This window comes from Leptinotarsa decemlineata, unplaced genomic scaffold (assembly GCF_025532065.1).
Source record: "Leptinotarsa decemlineata unplaced genomic scaffold, Ldec_3_MD MMD2_tig00026299_RagTag_RagTag, whole genome shotgun sequence".
In the NCBI taxonomy this organism is placed as follows: Eukaryota; Metazoa; Arthropoda; class Insecta; order Coleoptera; family Chrysomelidae; genus Leptinotarsa; species Leptinotarsa decemlineata.
In genome coordinates this window covers 9,545,913-9,563,009 of record NW_027412676.1, presented here as the reverse complement: position 1 = coordinate 9,563,009, position 17,097 = coordinate 9,545,913, and the positions used below count along the sequence as shown (strand labels likewise).

Below are 17,097 nucleotides of genomic sequence, written 5' to 3'. Positions count from 1 at the left end.
TGAATCAAATTATTGATTATTTTGACAACATTTTTAGGTTTCGCTACTTTTCACAGTATAAATGTTTATTTAATCCCAAACAATAGTTTTTATTCAGAATTATATCATTGTGTGAAATATACAGTGTGTAACAACGAAAACTTAACAGAGCCGTTTTTGAATATAAAAAGTAAGATTTTTAAAAAAAGCTCGGACATATCGATTTCTAATTGAAGGGGGACACCATTCGGACTAATCAGATTTGTTGTAGTACGCACCCCCTCGGAGGGGTTGTCCGACGACCCTTATTTAGATAGGGACAGTAGGTCGACTGGCACCTTCTTTCAAAGGTCTTTCGAATACCTTTACATCTCTGTAAAAAGAAAATTTTTGTAACGATTAGTTTTCGAAATAATTTTAAGATTTAAAGGTATTTTTATTGAGTTCAACTCTTTTTAAAATAAATCAAATCGTTTTTGAGGTACAATTTACGTTCAGAACTTTCATAAAAAAAAAATTTTTGCTTTTAATGACAACCTGCTAATACGCGTCCATTTGATTTCGTAAAAAAGTAAGAATTATTTGTTTATTACGAGGAGATTTTTTCGGGGGATGGGGTTGGTTACCACCCTTACATTTTAGGTAAATTGAGTGGCACCTCCTTATGAAGGTTGCCTTTTAACGTGGATATTTTATACTTATGATAAAAAAGTGAATCATACTAAGAACTTACCTACACAACGAATACAACCTGCTGATTTCCTTGAATGCTGGTAACATAGAAAAGTTGAAAAAACTGTTTTATGGTTAATAAATCCCAATAATTGTTTTTAAAGCACACACAATAAAAGTAACACCTAGTAAGGGTAACTCACATAGGAAATTTAGAGTAAATGTTCAAAATGTGCGCCATTTTGCTCCATGCAACAATAAAAATTTTGTTCGAATTTTGCTCTTACATTATTCAACATCTCAGAAGTTATAGCTCGGCATTCATCAATGATTCTACGACGTAATTCATCCAAATTGGCTGGCTGTGTAGCATAAACTTTAGACTTTAAATATCCCCACAAATAGTAGTCCAGTGGTGTTAAATCTGGTGATCGTGCTGGCCATTCAATTGGACCTCTTCTGCCATTCAATTGTCCTCCAGAATGATTATTCAAAAAATTTCGAACCTGCTGGGCATAATGGGGTGGTGCACCGTCTTGTTGAAAATGGATAAATTCATCTCGACATCTTGGATCCTGTTCAACTATACGAGGTTGTATTGCCTCTTCAAGGAGTTGTAAATAAGAATCACTGGTTAAATTTCCATCAATGAAAAATGGACCTATAATATGATTGCCTAATATTCCGGCCCAGACATTCAACTTTTGGGGATGTTGGGTATGTATTTCTGCGTATTATCTTGGGTTTTCATCCGACCAATAACGGCAATTGTGACGGTTCACGCAACCATTTAAATAAAATGAGCTTTCGTCCGAAAAACAGATGTTAAAAAGCAGCTCGGGATTTTGCATTAATCTCTCACTCATGCCCTCACAAAACTTCTGTCTTCGGTCAAATTCATCCTCATTGAGTTCATGAACAAGTTTAATTTTGTAAGGATGGAATTTGTGGTTTTTAAGGATTCTCCATGCGCTTATATGGCTTATTCTGACTATTGCTGATAAACCTCTGGTACTCAACCTGGGATTGGCGATGACTTGACCAAACACTCCAATCGCATTATCGTCATTCACTACCCTTCTCTGAACATTTCTTTTCTTATTTAAAACCGAACCAGTCTCCCTGAATTTTGTGACCAAATCCAGAAAGTGATTTCTGCTCAAGTGTTTATTAGGGTTTTGCTCGTTAAATAAAATTGATGTTCTATGAGCATTTTGGTAGTTGCCAAAAAATAAAGCAATAACTGAAACCCTTTCAGCAGTAGTGTAAGGCATTTTCAAACACATAACAATACACGACCCGTTTAAACAAAACAATCGAACGATGTACTAATGAAAACTGGAAGAAGAGGATTGGGTATTGATTTTAAAAAAGGGATTTTATTTAACAAAAAACTGATAAGAAGAACTGCTCGACATTTTTTTTTATTTAGGCATACAAGTTACCGAGTGGTCTGTCTAATGTATTATTAACATGGCAATTTTAACTTCAAATTATCTCGAAAACTAATCGTTACAAAAATGTTCTTTTAACAAAGTTGTAAAGGGGTGCGTCCGACGACGTCTGAAAGGTGTCCCCCTTTAATTAGAAATCGACGTGTCCGAACTTTTTTTAAAAATCTCACTTTTTATATTCAAAAACGACTCTGTTAAGTTTTCGTTGTTACACGCTATATTTCTTTTCTCGAATGATGTTGTGGCGACTTGTGACCGATGATGCATACTATTGTTTACGAATAGGAATTAGGATGGTTCAAGGCAGTCAAATATACTGTTGTAGCTAAGTTGTTATTGTGAATGAACTCGTAATGTGATTTATTAGTGTCATATAAAATACATAGTGACTTACAATTCGAAGTGTTCCATTGGTAATCACTACGATATGATAACTTGGCGACAAAGATATCAAACTTTTGACATAGCACTATTCAATGTTGAACTCCTCTTGTGAGCACCAAAATAACCTGTAGAACTGTGAGCATCATAAGAAAAAAAAAAGCATGTGAGCATCAAAATAAATTAAAAAGCTGTGAGCATTTAAATGAATTAAAGAAGTAAGTATTTTTTTCTAGAACAAAACATAAGCACTATAGGAAAATCCTTGGGGTACTGGGTGAAAGTAGCGATTCACATTAGATTTGAATCGCTAGAGATTAAATCCATTTGGAAACACATTCTCGAGAAGTTTATTCCACATAAACACAGTTCTCCAAATGAAATAGTTGTTGAACAGTAGAGTACGAGGTGTACTGAGTAGAACCTCAAAACGATGAGCAGCCACAGTCCGTCAAATGTGCCAAGTCACTTGAACACTTCCCGTGAAAGAGACAAATCTCCAACCTTTCTTCGATGTTCCAGGCTATCAAGATTGCACGTTAAGTTCAAGTCTCCAATCAGGCGGATGGCTCTTTTCTGGATGGAATCCAGCAAATTCAGGGTATGTTTGGGGGCAGAGCTCAATACATGAGAAGAATACTTCAAAGAAGGTTTGATATGAGCTTTATAAAGCATCGAAAGTTGCTGAGATGTGTACAGTTGTCTGGTTCGGAACAGTGTTCCAAGGTTTTGAGAAGCAGCCTTTGCAATTCCAGCGACATGATTGTGCCAAGACATATTGGCGCCTTTGACATATCGAAGCAGAAAGCGGAATTACCTGACCTGACATTATTATATCCAGTTTGGAGAAATTTACTTTCTTGGAGAAAACTGATGCCTGGACTTTGGTGGCATTGGATTGAACTTGGTTACTTCCACCCCAATTCGAAATCATTTCTAGATCCTCATTAAGATATGCAACCTCCTGCTGCTGGTGAAGATGTTCCTCCGTAGCCGATGTCCTGTGTGTGTGCGAGTGTGCTGTCATCAGCAAAGCAATATATTGGATTCTTGGTTTTTTCCGATATATCATTAATATACGATAAAAAGAGGGTTAGAGACAATAGGTATGGATCCCTGGGGAACACCAGCGTTGATCAAGAGATATCCATCGACGGCCACTTGCAGGAAACGTTTTTTCCTGGAACTGAAGAGTCATACACAAAATGATCCGACAAGCCATAGTATTGAAGTTTGGCCAGCAAACCCTCATGCCACACACGGTCGAAGGCCTTAGAAATATCAAGCGCAACAGCTCTTGATTCTCCATGTTTCTCGATTGCGTTATTCCAAATATGGGTGACATACGATAGAAGGTATCCTGTTGATGTTTGTTTGAAGGTGATTGACAATGTTTCGTGATGAATTTCACTAGTTCGGACTTCCATTGTCTACTATATAAAATGATTTGAAATCCCTGAAACAAGTAAAAAAGAATAATTAAAAAATAATAGTTGAAAATAACAATTATATTAAGCAACAATAAAGCTGAAATGAAATGATAGTAAAATAACCTACAAGTAAAAATATAATAATTGAATAAATAAAAATTAAAGGAATGCAAAAAGAAAATAATTAAAAAAAAAATAAAATAAAAAGTGTAGAGATTCCAAGTCACGTTAGTTCACGACGTTTCGATTGTTGGTATCTACAATCGTCTTCGGGTGATGACTGGACTGATTCCTCCGAGAGATGACTATTTTATAGGTCGTTGAAAACCCATCATCAAACGAAAAATGACCAACTCCCGCCAAAACGGTCATCTCTCACGGAATCAGTGAAGCGGAAAATGGAAAGTAGAGAAAGTGAAAGTATTTCAACGACCTATAAAATAGTCATCTCTCGGAGGAATCAGTCCAGTCATCACCCGAAGACGATTGTAGATACCAACAATCGAAACGTCGTGAACTAACGTGACTTGGAATCTCTACACTTTTTATTTTATTTTTTTTTAATTATTTTCTTTTTGCATTCCTTTAATTTTTATTTATTCAATTATTATATTTTTACTTGTAGGTTATTTCACTATCATTTCATTTCAGCTTTATTGTTGCTTAATATAATTGTTATTTTCAACTATTATTTTTTAATTATTCTTTTTTACTTGTTTCAGGGATTTCAAATCATTTTATATAGTAGACAATGGAAGTCCGAAGTAGTGAAATGTATCCTGTTGATCTTTGTTTCCGAAAACCATATTGATGATTGTTCAAGATATTGAAGCCTTCCAAATATTTGAGCAAATATATGATAGCAAAGTGACTGGTGTCTATAGACATTTGGAAGATTTTTCTTGCCCTTTTTGGGAATAGGCTGAACGCGAACAATATTCCAACAAAAAGAAAAAACCTCTTTCTTGTAAGACAGGTTGAAAAGTCTGCAAGATACTGGTGCGAGTTAATATGCGCTTTTTTTAAGTACCATGACGGGACTTCATCAGGGCCAGACGCCTGAGCTGTTTAAAAATTCGCCTGACTAGACGCTGTCGAAAAGTATTTTCCGGCATTGTGGATTCTGGTGTGGGAATAGTGGGTGTTGCCTTTTCCAGAAAATTGACTGTGGAGTGAGACGCAAATTGTTTAGCTAGTAGATTTGCTTTTTATATGGCTGTTATGGTAATTGAATCATACTCTTGTGATAGTGGTGGAATTGTGTTTTTGTAAACTTCTGATTAACAGCGTCAACTACCGACCAAAAGGATCTAGACTCGTTGGGATTAGCAAGCAATTTATCCCTTATTCTCTGGCTGTGAAGTTCTTTGCTTTCATTCATCCTTAATTAGCAGCTGTAGCGAGCATTAACAAATCTAGTTCGCTTTTTGACACTGGGATTTTTGCGCCACTGCCGGTAGGCGAGATTTTTGGAAGCGAAAGCTCACTCACAATTTTTGTTGAATCAAGGTCAGCCGTTAGAAGGTCCTTCCATGGATGGTAGAATAACTTGTGTGACTTCAGAAGCACAATATGATGGATCATTAGAGCTGAAACAAAAATCTAGAGGAAATTTCGGAAATGGTCTTGAAGATCCTTCCATTCAACTGATCTGTGATGCCAAACTTTGCGCGTCTTAGATTGTTCCCCAACGTTTATTGGTAATTCACTCAACACTGAAAAGAGTTTGTAATCAGAAGATCCCAATGGAGACCTTACGATGACTGTGTAAATTTCTGGATTGATTGTTTGGTATAGATCCAAAAGACTAGCATATTCTCAATCTCGGTCAGGAATTCTGGTTGGCTCATTTATAATCTGAGTGAGTCCGCTGCTTATTGCAGAAGCCTCAGCTTTGCGACCTTGTTCGTCGTTGATACTTGAAAATTTGAGACATTCGATATTGTGGACATTGAAGTCACCGAATATGGAACTTTCATCACTGGGATGATTGATTTGCAGAAAGTCAATGGTGTTTGCAAGTGGAGAGAATATTGCCCTATATTGTGAATCGCTAGGTGGTCGATAAACGCAACACGTGAATTTGTTGATCTTTCGTGATTATATTGAGCCACATAACATCAAAATTTTGAGGTTCCAGCCTTTTCTCTCGATGAGAGGAGATATCGCTTCTGATAAAAAGAGATATTGCCAAGTTAGGTCTGAATCGGGAGTGGAAATCATAGCCGGGATATAGAAAATTAACGGGGTTTATTGAATCATTGACTTTGAAGAACTGTGGGCTCCAAAATCAACGAATATATAAAGAAAGTAAAGGTAGGCTACGAGTCACAATCTGAGTAAAGTGTTGAGTTGAAAATAAAATGAAAACATTATGAAACAAAATTTATCTGGTGGATTTTGGTCTGTGCCAAGAAGGTCTACCTTAACTTATGAGTATTGCATGTCACGTACGAATTTTGACATAGATGACATGATAAGTAGAATAATCTATAGAAATCATTTATGCATACCCATGATCTAGAGACTTCATAGAGCCAATGTTCCCATGGCGGGCGATGGAGTATATTAGAACTCGAATTATTCGGATGATAGTATATTCGGAAACTCGAAAACAAAACATGATATGATGGAAACGTACCATGAAAATAACTTACGCTATTTGATAACACTATTTCCATCTAGAACACAATTAAATCGCTTCGGTTGATTGAAAAAAAAATGATGTGAAATTCTTATACTCAAAAACGCATCAAACACTAATCGCATTCCGAACCAAAAACAAGAGTCTGTCAGAAGTCGAATGTACATGTTTATTGATAGAAAAAAAATTAGACATGTATAAGGTAGTTGAAAAATTCAGTTTTCACTTGGATATCACTGGAGTTTTATCCCAACATCAAACCTTTATTTCTAACACCTCGCCACGTGTTTCGAACACCAAGTGATCATCCTCAAGAGGATTATTGAGCTGAATATACAATGTTGACCTTATTTATACCATTGATACCTCTGCTTGATATCTGCTTCTTAATTGTCTTAAATTAATTTTACAATGTGGCCTCATCTAATAGGGAGCCATTCATAAAGCTGTCACACGTTAATGGGGGGAGGGTATAACCGTATTGTGACATAGTGTGACAAGGGACAGTGGGGGGGGGGGGGGGGGTCAAAGCTTTTTAAGCGTCACATGTTTAAATTTAAAATACCATAACACGAAATTTATATGTGAATGAAAAATTTTTAAAAAATTCGAACTTGATCTATTTTTATTAATGTTCCTCACGTTCAAATTCTGAACGGAAATGAAGTGCCTAATTTACCAGTCATAGCTAATAGAAAGGAGTGGGTCCAAAGCCCGTGAACACAAGATGAGTTTTGAGTTTTTTATCCTCAATTAACATAATTAATCGCTTATTATTTCCTAACTAACCGTTTGTTCTTTTTGTCACGAGAAATATTTGATTTTATGTTAATTTAATTGAAGATTATTCGATAATAATAAGAAAAAAAATAAAAATAACTGTTTTCTTTCGATTATTTTTGAATACATGCATAAGTTTGAAAAATGTGTGACGTCACATCAGGGAGAAGTTCTAAAAATGTGACAAACTGTTTCAAGGATGGGGGATCTAAAAGTTCTGAAATTCGTGTTACGTAATTTATGGATGGCCCCTAGTCAGGTGAATCTGATAATTAAAATACTATTTCAACAAGCTATATTAGTATGCTATTAGGTATTGGACCACCATCGTTATTCATAGTATTATTATGTTTGCTCACTCCTATACTCTCATAGGCATCTAGATGCCTGCTGTTGTTGACTTGTCTAACTAATCTTAATGAACTAAAGTCTATGGAGTGGTTTTGTTGCATAATCTGATGAGTGACTGCTGCTTTTTCTGGTCTTTCATATTTTAGGTGTGCTGGGTGTTCCTTATATCTTATTTTAATAGATCTTCCAGTCTATCCTAATATTTTGCATCGCAGTCCTTACATTCAACTTCGTAAATTCTAGACTTTTCAGAATTCTCGACTTTTGAATTTCCTAAAATGTTCTGTAGTATGTGACTTGTTTTAAATAACACCTGCACACCTAGTTCCTTGAAAATATTTCCAAAGTTCTTCGTGTATTGGTGATATGAAGCTGGGATATATTTATCTTGGTTTTTGTCGTTTCGTTCATTCTTAACCTAAACTTTTTCTTCCTTATAATATCGTCTACAATAGCCCTCCAGAAACCGTTACTGACTGCTATTACCTATACAGTAGAATTGGAAAAATACTCCTAGGAATCAGCAGATAGAAATGTGTATTACTCTTCCAAACTGCTATCATCATACATCATTGGTCCGATAATGTTGGTGGAGATGATCTCAGAATCTCTGACCCGTCAAATACTAGAATTAGCTGATGAAAGACATCTGAGGGAGATGATCAAGAAGAAATGGTTAAGAGCCAAAATATGGTGCCTGATGGTACAGGAAAAATGCGAATATTGGTCAGATTAGAAGAACACAAACTCTCAAATCAAATTGACAATTCAATACTGAATTGTGAAACCAGCCAGTAGGTTTTTTACAGGGATTGAAGTTAATTGGTCGGTCGGTAGCCAAGCGGTTCGGCGTTCGATCTTCACTTGCTATCGTCCAACCCGTGTTAGGAATCACACGTTAAAAGGTAAGACCTTGTTAATCCTTAGCTCGCACAAGTTTCGACTTCTGAGGGTTGTCGTTCGTTGAGGTGCGACAGCTGGTTAACGAAAAAACAAATTTTTTTAAACAGAATTAATGCGAACACCTGCGCCTCTGCTTGCTAGTAAATATAATGCGACTTAGTTTGCTGCTGGCTTTATCATCAAATTAACAATTCGTAACATCTCTGAAAATACTTTACGCTATTGTTCTTTAAAGCTAATGGTGTGAAAACTTTGTATCGCAGTTCATTCAAATTTTTGGTAATTTTGACAGTATGAAATTATTACCATCATTAAAAATAATATCTTCATTTTTTTTCTTCAACCGTGAAAGTTTCAGTTGCTACACGTAATTTCTAATCATTGCCATGTAGTAGATGCATGAATAAAGAAGAGATGATAGTAATACTTATTTGAATATTACATCATTATGGTTTTTGTGGATTTTGACTAGATTAAAAAAACATTTCTTCATTATCACGAGCTGAAATCATTACTACCACTAACACAATTATATCTCCTGCTACAACAACAATATAATGGAAGTTATTATCAAGAGATGATTATAGAATTTAATGATTCACATATATGATGGAATTGGCATTCAAAAAAAACTTTATTGTGATATTTTCACTAAAACATTTTACAAAAATGCAACACGTGTTTCGCCATACAATGGCTTCTTCGAGCGTGTCTTTATCAACAATATTCTACATATTCAATACTTAATATACCTAATTTTACAATTTCAAGTACCTAAATTTCAAATACTTGATTTTTACCAAAGTTTCATTACATTCATTACAAACTTAGGTAAGAATCAGGTACTTGAAATTGTAAAATCAGGTATATGTTTTTAAGGACAAAACACAAGCACTGTAGGACCCCTAAGAGCAGTGCCTGTGCGGAAGTAGCATTCACAATGGATTTGAATTGCTAGAGATCAACTCCATTTGGAAAAACGTTCTTTGGAAATTTGTTTCACATAAAGGCAGTTATCCAGATGAAAGAGTTATCAAACAGTGAAATTCGAGGTGTACTGAGTTGAACCTCAAAACGATGAGCAGCCACAGTCTGTCGCGTATTTCTGATATGTACCGCTCTTGGTGGAATCCAAGTCACTTGAATATTACCCGTGAAAGTATCTATAGAAGAGAGACAAATCTCCAACCTCTCTCGGAGGTTGGAGATTTGTCCAGGCTATCCAGGTTGCACGTGATGTTCGCGTCTCCAATCAGGCGGATGGCTATTATCTGGATGGAATCCAACAACTTCAGGGTATGTTTGGGGGCAGAGCTCCATACATGAGAACATTACTCCAAAGATTGTCTAATCTGAGCTTTATGAATCATCAAAAGTTGAGAAGCGGCCTTTGCAATTCCAGCGAAATGATTGTACTAAGACATGGTGTCCCCAACAAACTTATCGAAGCAGAAAGCGGAATTATCTGACCTGACATTATCATTTCTGATTTGGAGACATTTATCTTCTTGGAGAAAACCGATGCCTGGGTTTTTGTGGCTATGAATTGAACCTGGTTACTTTCACCCCAATTCGAAATCACTTCTGGATCCTCAATAAGATATGCAACCTCCTGCTGCTGGTGAAGATGTGCCTCCGTAGCCGATGTCCTGGAATCCAAATTGAATGATGAAACAAGTGTGCTGTCATCAGCAAAGCAATATATTATTATTATTATTATTACGTATAAATAAAGGCTGAGCCTATGTAAGCCTAAAAACGAAGGATATCAACAAGTTATTACATTGCATGCAAAAAGAAAAAAAAAATTAATATATGCATAGAGCCGATTAAGCAAATAAGCAAATGTCTATTTTATTTTTGAAACTGTTCACTAAGTCAGAATTCTTACATCGTTGGGTAAGTTATTTCATGTTTCGAAAATACGATTCACAAAAAAATATTGTCTCTGCCTCGTTTCGAATTTTTCCTTTTTTAATTTGAGTGTGTGACCACGTAACCGCGAATTATTGTTGAAAACAAAAAGTTCTTTCTGATTAGCACAGTTATACTTAGCTCTACGGAAAGATATGATGAGGTCCCCACGGAGTCGACGTTGGTCAAAAGCTAGCAGTTGTGCCATATTCAGTCTTTCGGGATAGGTTGGACGAATTTAACAAAAAGTCATACGTGTGGCTCGACGCTGTACATTATTCAACAAGTCCCTATCGCGCACCAGAACAGGACACCACACTGGACCTGCATACTCCATGATTGGACGAACGTAGGTTTTGTAGAGTTTTATGGAACTTGAATATGATAGATGGAGGAACGTTTTGCGGATGAGGTAAATAAGTGTGTTTGCGCGTTTGCATTTGGATATTATATGTTCGGACCAAGTTAAGTCAGTATTAATAGTCACTCCCAAGTCTACATGTGAGGACACTATACGTAACGATTGACCGCTTATTGTTTACGTATGGAGTGGATTGTTCTTTCCTTGATAAAGTACGACGCATTTGTCGTCATTAAGAGGTAGAAGCCAATCCTGGCACCACTGACTAATCGAGTTGAGGTCTTCTTGAAGGGAATGATGTTCGACTAAGGCATTTCCATACAGTTTAGTATCATTGGCATAAAACGACTTGCTAGAATTTATGTGAAGAGCAAGACCACTTGCATAAACAACGAAGAGGAGCGGGCCAAGAACAGATCCCTGAGGAACTCCACTTGTGACTTGTCTGTGCGAAGAAAAAGAGTGACCCACTTTGACCGTGTAAGTTCTATCTGTCATGTAATTTTCAATTCATAGGTTTAGTTGGCCTTGAATACCGTGTGTGTCAAGTTTGTGCATTAGCCTCCTCACTGGGACCCTGTCGAAAGTCTTGGCAAAGTCAAGATAAACGATATCTGTCGATATTTTCCTATCGTAAACTGTCGTCCAATCGTTCATGCACTGTAGTAGATTGCTGGTGGTTGATCTACCTTTGACGAAACCATTATTATTGCGTTTTTTCTTCGACGATGATGGATTTCATTACTTTGGAAGGTACGGATAAAAGACTAATGGACCTGCAGGTAATTGGATCGAGTTTATCGCCTTTTTTGAAAATAGCGGTGACAGATGCCTCCTTCCAAGCCTATGGGATGTGAGATTTTGCGAAAGAGACTGACATGATTGTTGACAACGGAGAACAGAGAGTTTCGGAAAACTTTTTGAGAAAAAAGGGGCTCATTCCATCCAAACCAGGGGATGAATTCGATTCAATGTTCAATAAATGATTTTTAATTTTTTCCGAAGTAAACTTCACATTAGTCAGATTATCACGTAGTCGTTCTGCTATAATTTTTGGTAATTGGTCATCTCAAGGCTCAACCGTGAAGGAGCTTGTGAAAGAATCGGCCAAAATCTCTACTGATTCGATGTCTTTAGAACACAAGGAACCGTCAGGTTTTCGTAGGAGCGGAATGCTTACTTTGGTGTTCAGGTTAGATCGTATGAACTTGTACAGTTTTTTATTGTTTTCAGAGTCTGCAATAGATTCTTCGAACTCACGACGTGGAGATCGTATTGTTGATACCAAGTGTTTTGTTTCGATGAGCTTGGTAATCTTCTGTGGCTTTTGATCTTTTGAATCTTTTCCTTGGATTGATATACAATAAAAAGAGGGTAGAAGAGGAGCATTGAATATGTAGAATATAGTTAGTAAAGACATGCTCGAAGAAGCCATTGTATGGCGAAACACGTGTTGCGTTTTTTTTAAACTGTTTAGTGAAAATCGCACAATAAAGTGTTTCTTGAATACGTTCGATGCATTCAGTTGAGAGTATTTCAGGAATGGAAATGTATCGATACAATTTTGAAGTATTGTTGTATTGCTATTGATAAAATTCAAAATGAAATTCATAACTGTTCTTCAGAAACATCTAATGGAAGCGTTCCCTGAATATTTATGATTACATGATATTCATACATAATCAAATGATGGATTTCACGAATTACTGATGTTTTGTCAAGTTTGAAATGGAAGAAGAAAGATGTTCATGTAATGTAATATGCATACGTTCAAAAAAGTTCAAAACACTCCCATAACACACTACCAGGCACTCGAAATGATTGAGATTAAGATCATGAATGAGAAATATTTGCAAGTGAGGTACGGACATCATTACAGGTTTCTGGGAGAGTATTAGACAAGTTTCATAATGTGGAATTGAAACATTAACATTATCAGTAACATGTTTCCCAAAATGATGGTTGTCAAGTGATAGAAAATCTCATAAAATTACAAAGTTTGGTGTACTGGAGTAAGCGGTACCCCTGTTATCACAGTGCCAAAAATCGAACTAGGTTTGTTAATGCTCGCAACAGCTGCAAAGTTAGGTTAAATGGAAGCAAAGAACTTCACAATCAGAGAATTAGGGATAAACTGCTTGCCAATCACAATGGGTCTAGATCCTTCTGGTCGGTAGCTAAAGCTGTTAATCAGAACTTTACAAAATTCACAATTCCACCACTAACACAAGCGGATGGTTCAATTGCAACAACAGCCATAGAATAAGCAAACTTACTAGCTGAGCTATTTGCGTCCCATTCCATATTTTGCAGACTTTTCAACATGTCTTACAAAAAATCGTTTTTCCCTTCTTGTTGGAAGATTGCTCGCATTCAGCCTATTCCCAAAAAAGGCATGAAAAATCTTCCAAATGATTATAGACGAGTCGCTTTGCTATCAGTGATATCAAAAATCATGGAGAAAATCGCTAACCACCATATCCTCGAATATTGGGAAGGCTTCAACATCTTGAGCGATCATCAATATGGCTTTCGGAAACAAAGATCAACAAACGACCTTCTATCGTATGTTACCCATATTTGGAATAACGCAACATGGAGAATCAAGAGCTGTTGTGCTTTATATTTCTCAGGCCTTTGACCGTGTGTGGCATAAGGGTTTGCTGGCCAAACTTCGTAGCTATGGCTCGTTGGATAATTTTTGTGTATGGCTCTTCAGCTTACTGAAAGAACGTTACCTTCAAGTGAACGTTGATGGATTATCTCGAATACTTTCACCATCTACGCCGGTGTTCCTCAGGGATCCATATTGTCTCCAACTCTCTTTTTACTGTATATCCAGGACTTACTGGAAAAAACCAAGAATCTAATATATTGCTTTGCTGACGACGACACACTTGTCTCGTCAGTTCATTCGGATTCCGGCTACGGAGGCACATCTTTGCGACGATTGAACAAAGGTAACCTTTTGCTTATCGTGTATTGTCAATAAGGTGATCTTTTTTTTGTGAATCCAATAATTTTTTCGTCAGTCCAATAACTGAAATTCGATAATAAATAGTAAGTCTTTATTCATCGATTCGCTCAGACACGTCGAGAGCATCTGAATAGGGAGGTTTTCGAAAGATTTTTGTAAATATTTCGTGAATCTGGTTTCGTGAATTATCCGAAGATATAACTGAAGACAATGAATAGTCTTGGGACTTGTAGCAAAGAATCCACACGTTAGCTCCACACGAATTTTAGTGTAGCGTCAGTGTATTGCGAAAACACAAATATTATCCCTATCGTTTACAGCTTGTGTTATAATTGGGAGGTGTTTGTTTATAGCCATTTTCAATCAAAAATAAAGTGATACTCTAATAAAAAGTTTTCCAATAGATACATTAGTATCGGTAGCATTCATAATTTGCCAGCAAGATCATCAAATTTAACCAGCATATATTTCTTTTTATCAGTTTATGTAAAAAATGTTGTATATTCCACATCATCTATCATTCCTGGGGCTGTCAAAAAAGAACAGATCATTCAAAACAAGGATCGGATTGTTTCTATAGAAAAATGGCGTTATTTCACTGGAAAGCCTTCAACTTTAGGTGAAGGAACAATATACAGGGCGTTCCAACGAAAACTTGATCCCTGTAAGTCAGAAGCGGACGTATAATCGAAAATTTCAAAAACACGTCAATGTTTATTTCTAGGGGGACTGATTCTGATTTGGAAATCATACTTGAATCTTCACCCTCCTGCGGTCAGCAACTATCCTCCCTATTTTTTTCAACTGCATGGGAGGTCAAATGATACATCATTTGAAATGCCTTTCGTCCCTCTATTACTCTTGTGATTTTTCTCGAAATTTATTAATTCGTTATTGAGACATTGAACGTTGAACGTTTTATTTAAGAAAATTCGCTGTCGCTCATTTTATTGATAAAATCAACAAAAGTAATATCAATAGCAACACAATCAACAGATGAAGTGTTGAAAATGACCTCCATATATTTCCATACGATAAAACACCTACAATTCACCATAATATTCGTGTCAAAGAAAATCAATGAAAATATGTTTAGTCTTGCTTCCAGACGGTCCTTGATACCACTGATTAACTCTGTAATCCGTTCTCTTCATATATTTTCTCAATGTTTTGTTCGCTTGTTCCAAATATTTTCACTGCGTGTTGAAGTGTTGCATTATCGTGATAATATATCTCGTAATAGGAAACGTCACGATTCATTCGAAAGTGAATAAGTTTTATCCAGTTAAACAATTCAGTAGGATTATAAATCAAAGTATTCCTCAGAAGACATGCAACTTCTACAGTGTAATTATTCAAGTTACGTTTCAATATTATATACTGAAATTTCCATATAGTCGTCACGATTCCGGCTGTTGACTAATTGAGGAAGCTATTAGGATAAATTGTGATCGGCGATTTTTCCACAGGTACCAGCACCTCATTCGATTTGATAAAAAGATGTAATACACGCAAATAAGGTGAGTCGTTATGTTCATTGCATTGTAGTTGCTTAACACCAAGTGATGCTTGAATAATTGTTCGGTATATTGGAAAGATTTTTATTTGCCATCCATAAATTCCTCGACCTAATATATTATGATTTATGACAGCATTGAAAGAAACAACTTATTTTTCACCAACGTTTCTGAAAAACGGTTCATGTTTCGTATAACCATTTTCAATACTTATATCTTTCAATTCACAATTTATATTCAGTAAAATTGGTTACGATTGAAATTTCATATACAGGGCTTCCAAACGGAAACTTCCCGCTCGAAACTAAAGGTTTTCAGGACAGGTTCTCAGGTTTCTCACAACTACACGACATTTGCAGATGCATCGAAAAATGAAGTGGATAAAATATGAATGGTTTCAGTATACTTGGTTAGAATCTGTTCTGAAATATGTCATGAAAACATTAAATTTTGTATTGTAGCTAAATAAGAACTTTGTCATACGTTCATCATTGTAAATGAAGTATTTTATAATTCTCTTAACAATCTTCACCACTAACATTGAGTTGGCGGTTACTTGGATACTCAGGAAATAATTTAATTAGAATATTGGGAAAATGAAAAATTCAAAATTTTATAAAAAAGCAGTATCCAAACGAAAGAAGAAAAAATTATAAAATATTTGCCCAATGAGAAAATCTATCCGAAATGACAAAAAATGAATGCTTCTTATTTTAAACTGAACTTAAGTTACGGAAAACAAACCCTCTTTTTTTTAACCCTGAAGAGGTATAAACCTATAGCAGGGTCCCAACAAACATCCAAAGTAAACTACTAACCCCTATTAATGAATAAACGGGCTCATAGTCTTCCATAATTTCAATTTGAGAAATCAAATATGCAATTTTATAAATTTTAATCCCAACCATATACAAAGTGTTGCTTATGCCGAACTGAAAATTCGTATTACAAACGTTTGTCTAAATGTGTACCTTAGGCAGACAAAATAATTCTTTGTAACTCTGTGGTCATTTTTTTAGGAAGAATTTGTTCACATGTTTTCCTTCCTTTGGAAGTTTCGTATTCTTTATATCTTAATGGAGGTGCACTAAGCCAAAAATGGTTTTCCTAAAAAGTATCTCAATAGAACTTCTTTTTCATTATTACTTTCATATGATATTCATCCATCTCCAACTGTTGTTAAGCCATTGACACTGGTTTCATTTTGTTCCAGATACACAAACACATGAGTTTGGAGGAAATAAAGAGTACATTTCATGTCGATACTCACAAACTTGGTAAGTACACTTTGAACTTTAGATTATTGTAGTGTAGATTAAATGAAAATTTCATGGAAATTTCAAATTTCAATGGAAACATTTTTGAGGAAGAAGTTTTTAATGTTTCCAGTGCATAGTTAGCACGACATAGTCTCCTTTTTTACTTTAAACTATTATATCTCAGTGAATACATATTCACTTCAATCGAAATAAATTTAAATCAGTACACGTTTGTCAACTTGTCGATTTATTCAATCAGCTTGAAAATTGGATGCTCGAAATTCGATAAAGTCGACGTAGGCCATTTTTGACTTGTACTGATTGGCGAAGGTTCTACCGAAATGCTTGAAAAAATGGTAGTCGGTTGGCACCAGTCTGGGGAGTATGATGGGCTTTGTCGTGGAGCAGAATCGGACCTCTTCTGTTGACCAGAGTTGATATTTTGTCGATTTCCTGCTGTGAAGGTTTGATCCAG

General features: G+C 35.9%; 1 protein-coding gene across 4 annotated transcripts in view; it reads left to right on the top strand.

Annotated features, from left to right (window-relative positions):
* The window catches only part of sona (sol narae), a 214,974-nt gene that overhangs the window by 75,809 nt on the left and 122,068 nt on the right, over positions 1–17,097 (top strand). For all 4 annotated transcript variants that reach the window (XM_074180559.1, XM_074180558.1, XM_074180561.1 and 1 more), the window contains one exon: positions 16,577–16,640. In XM_074180559.1, coding sequence (XP_074036660.1) covers positions 16,577–16,640 — 64 coding nt within the window. The remainder of the gene's footprint in view (positions 1–16,576; positions 16,641–17,097) is intronic.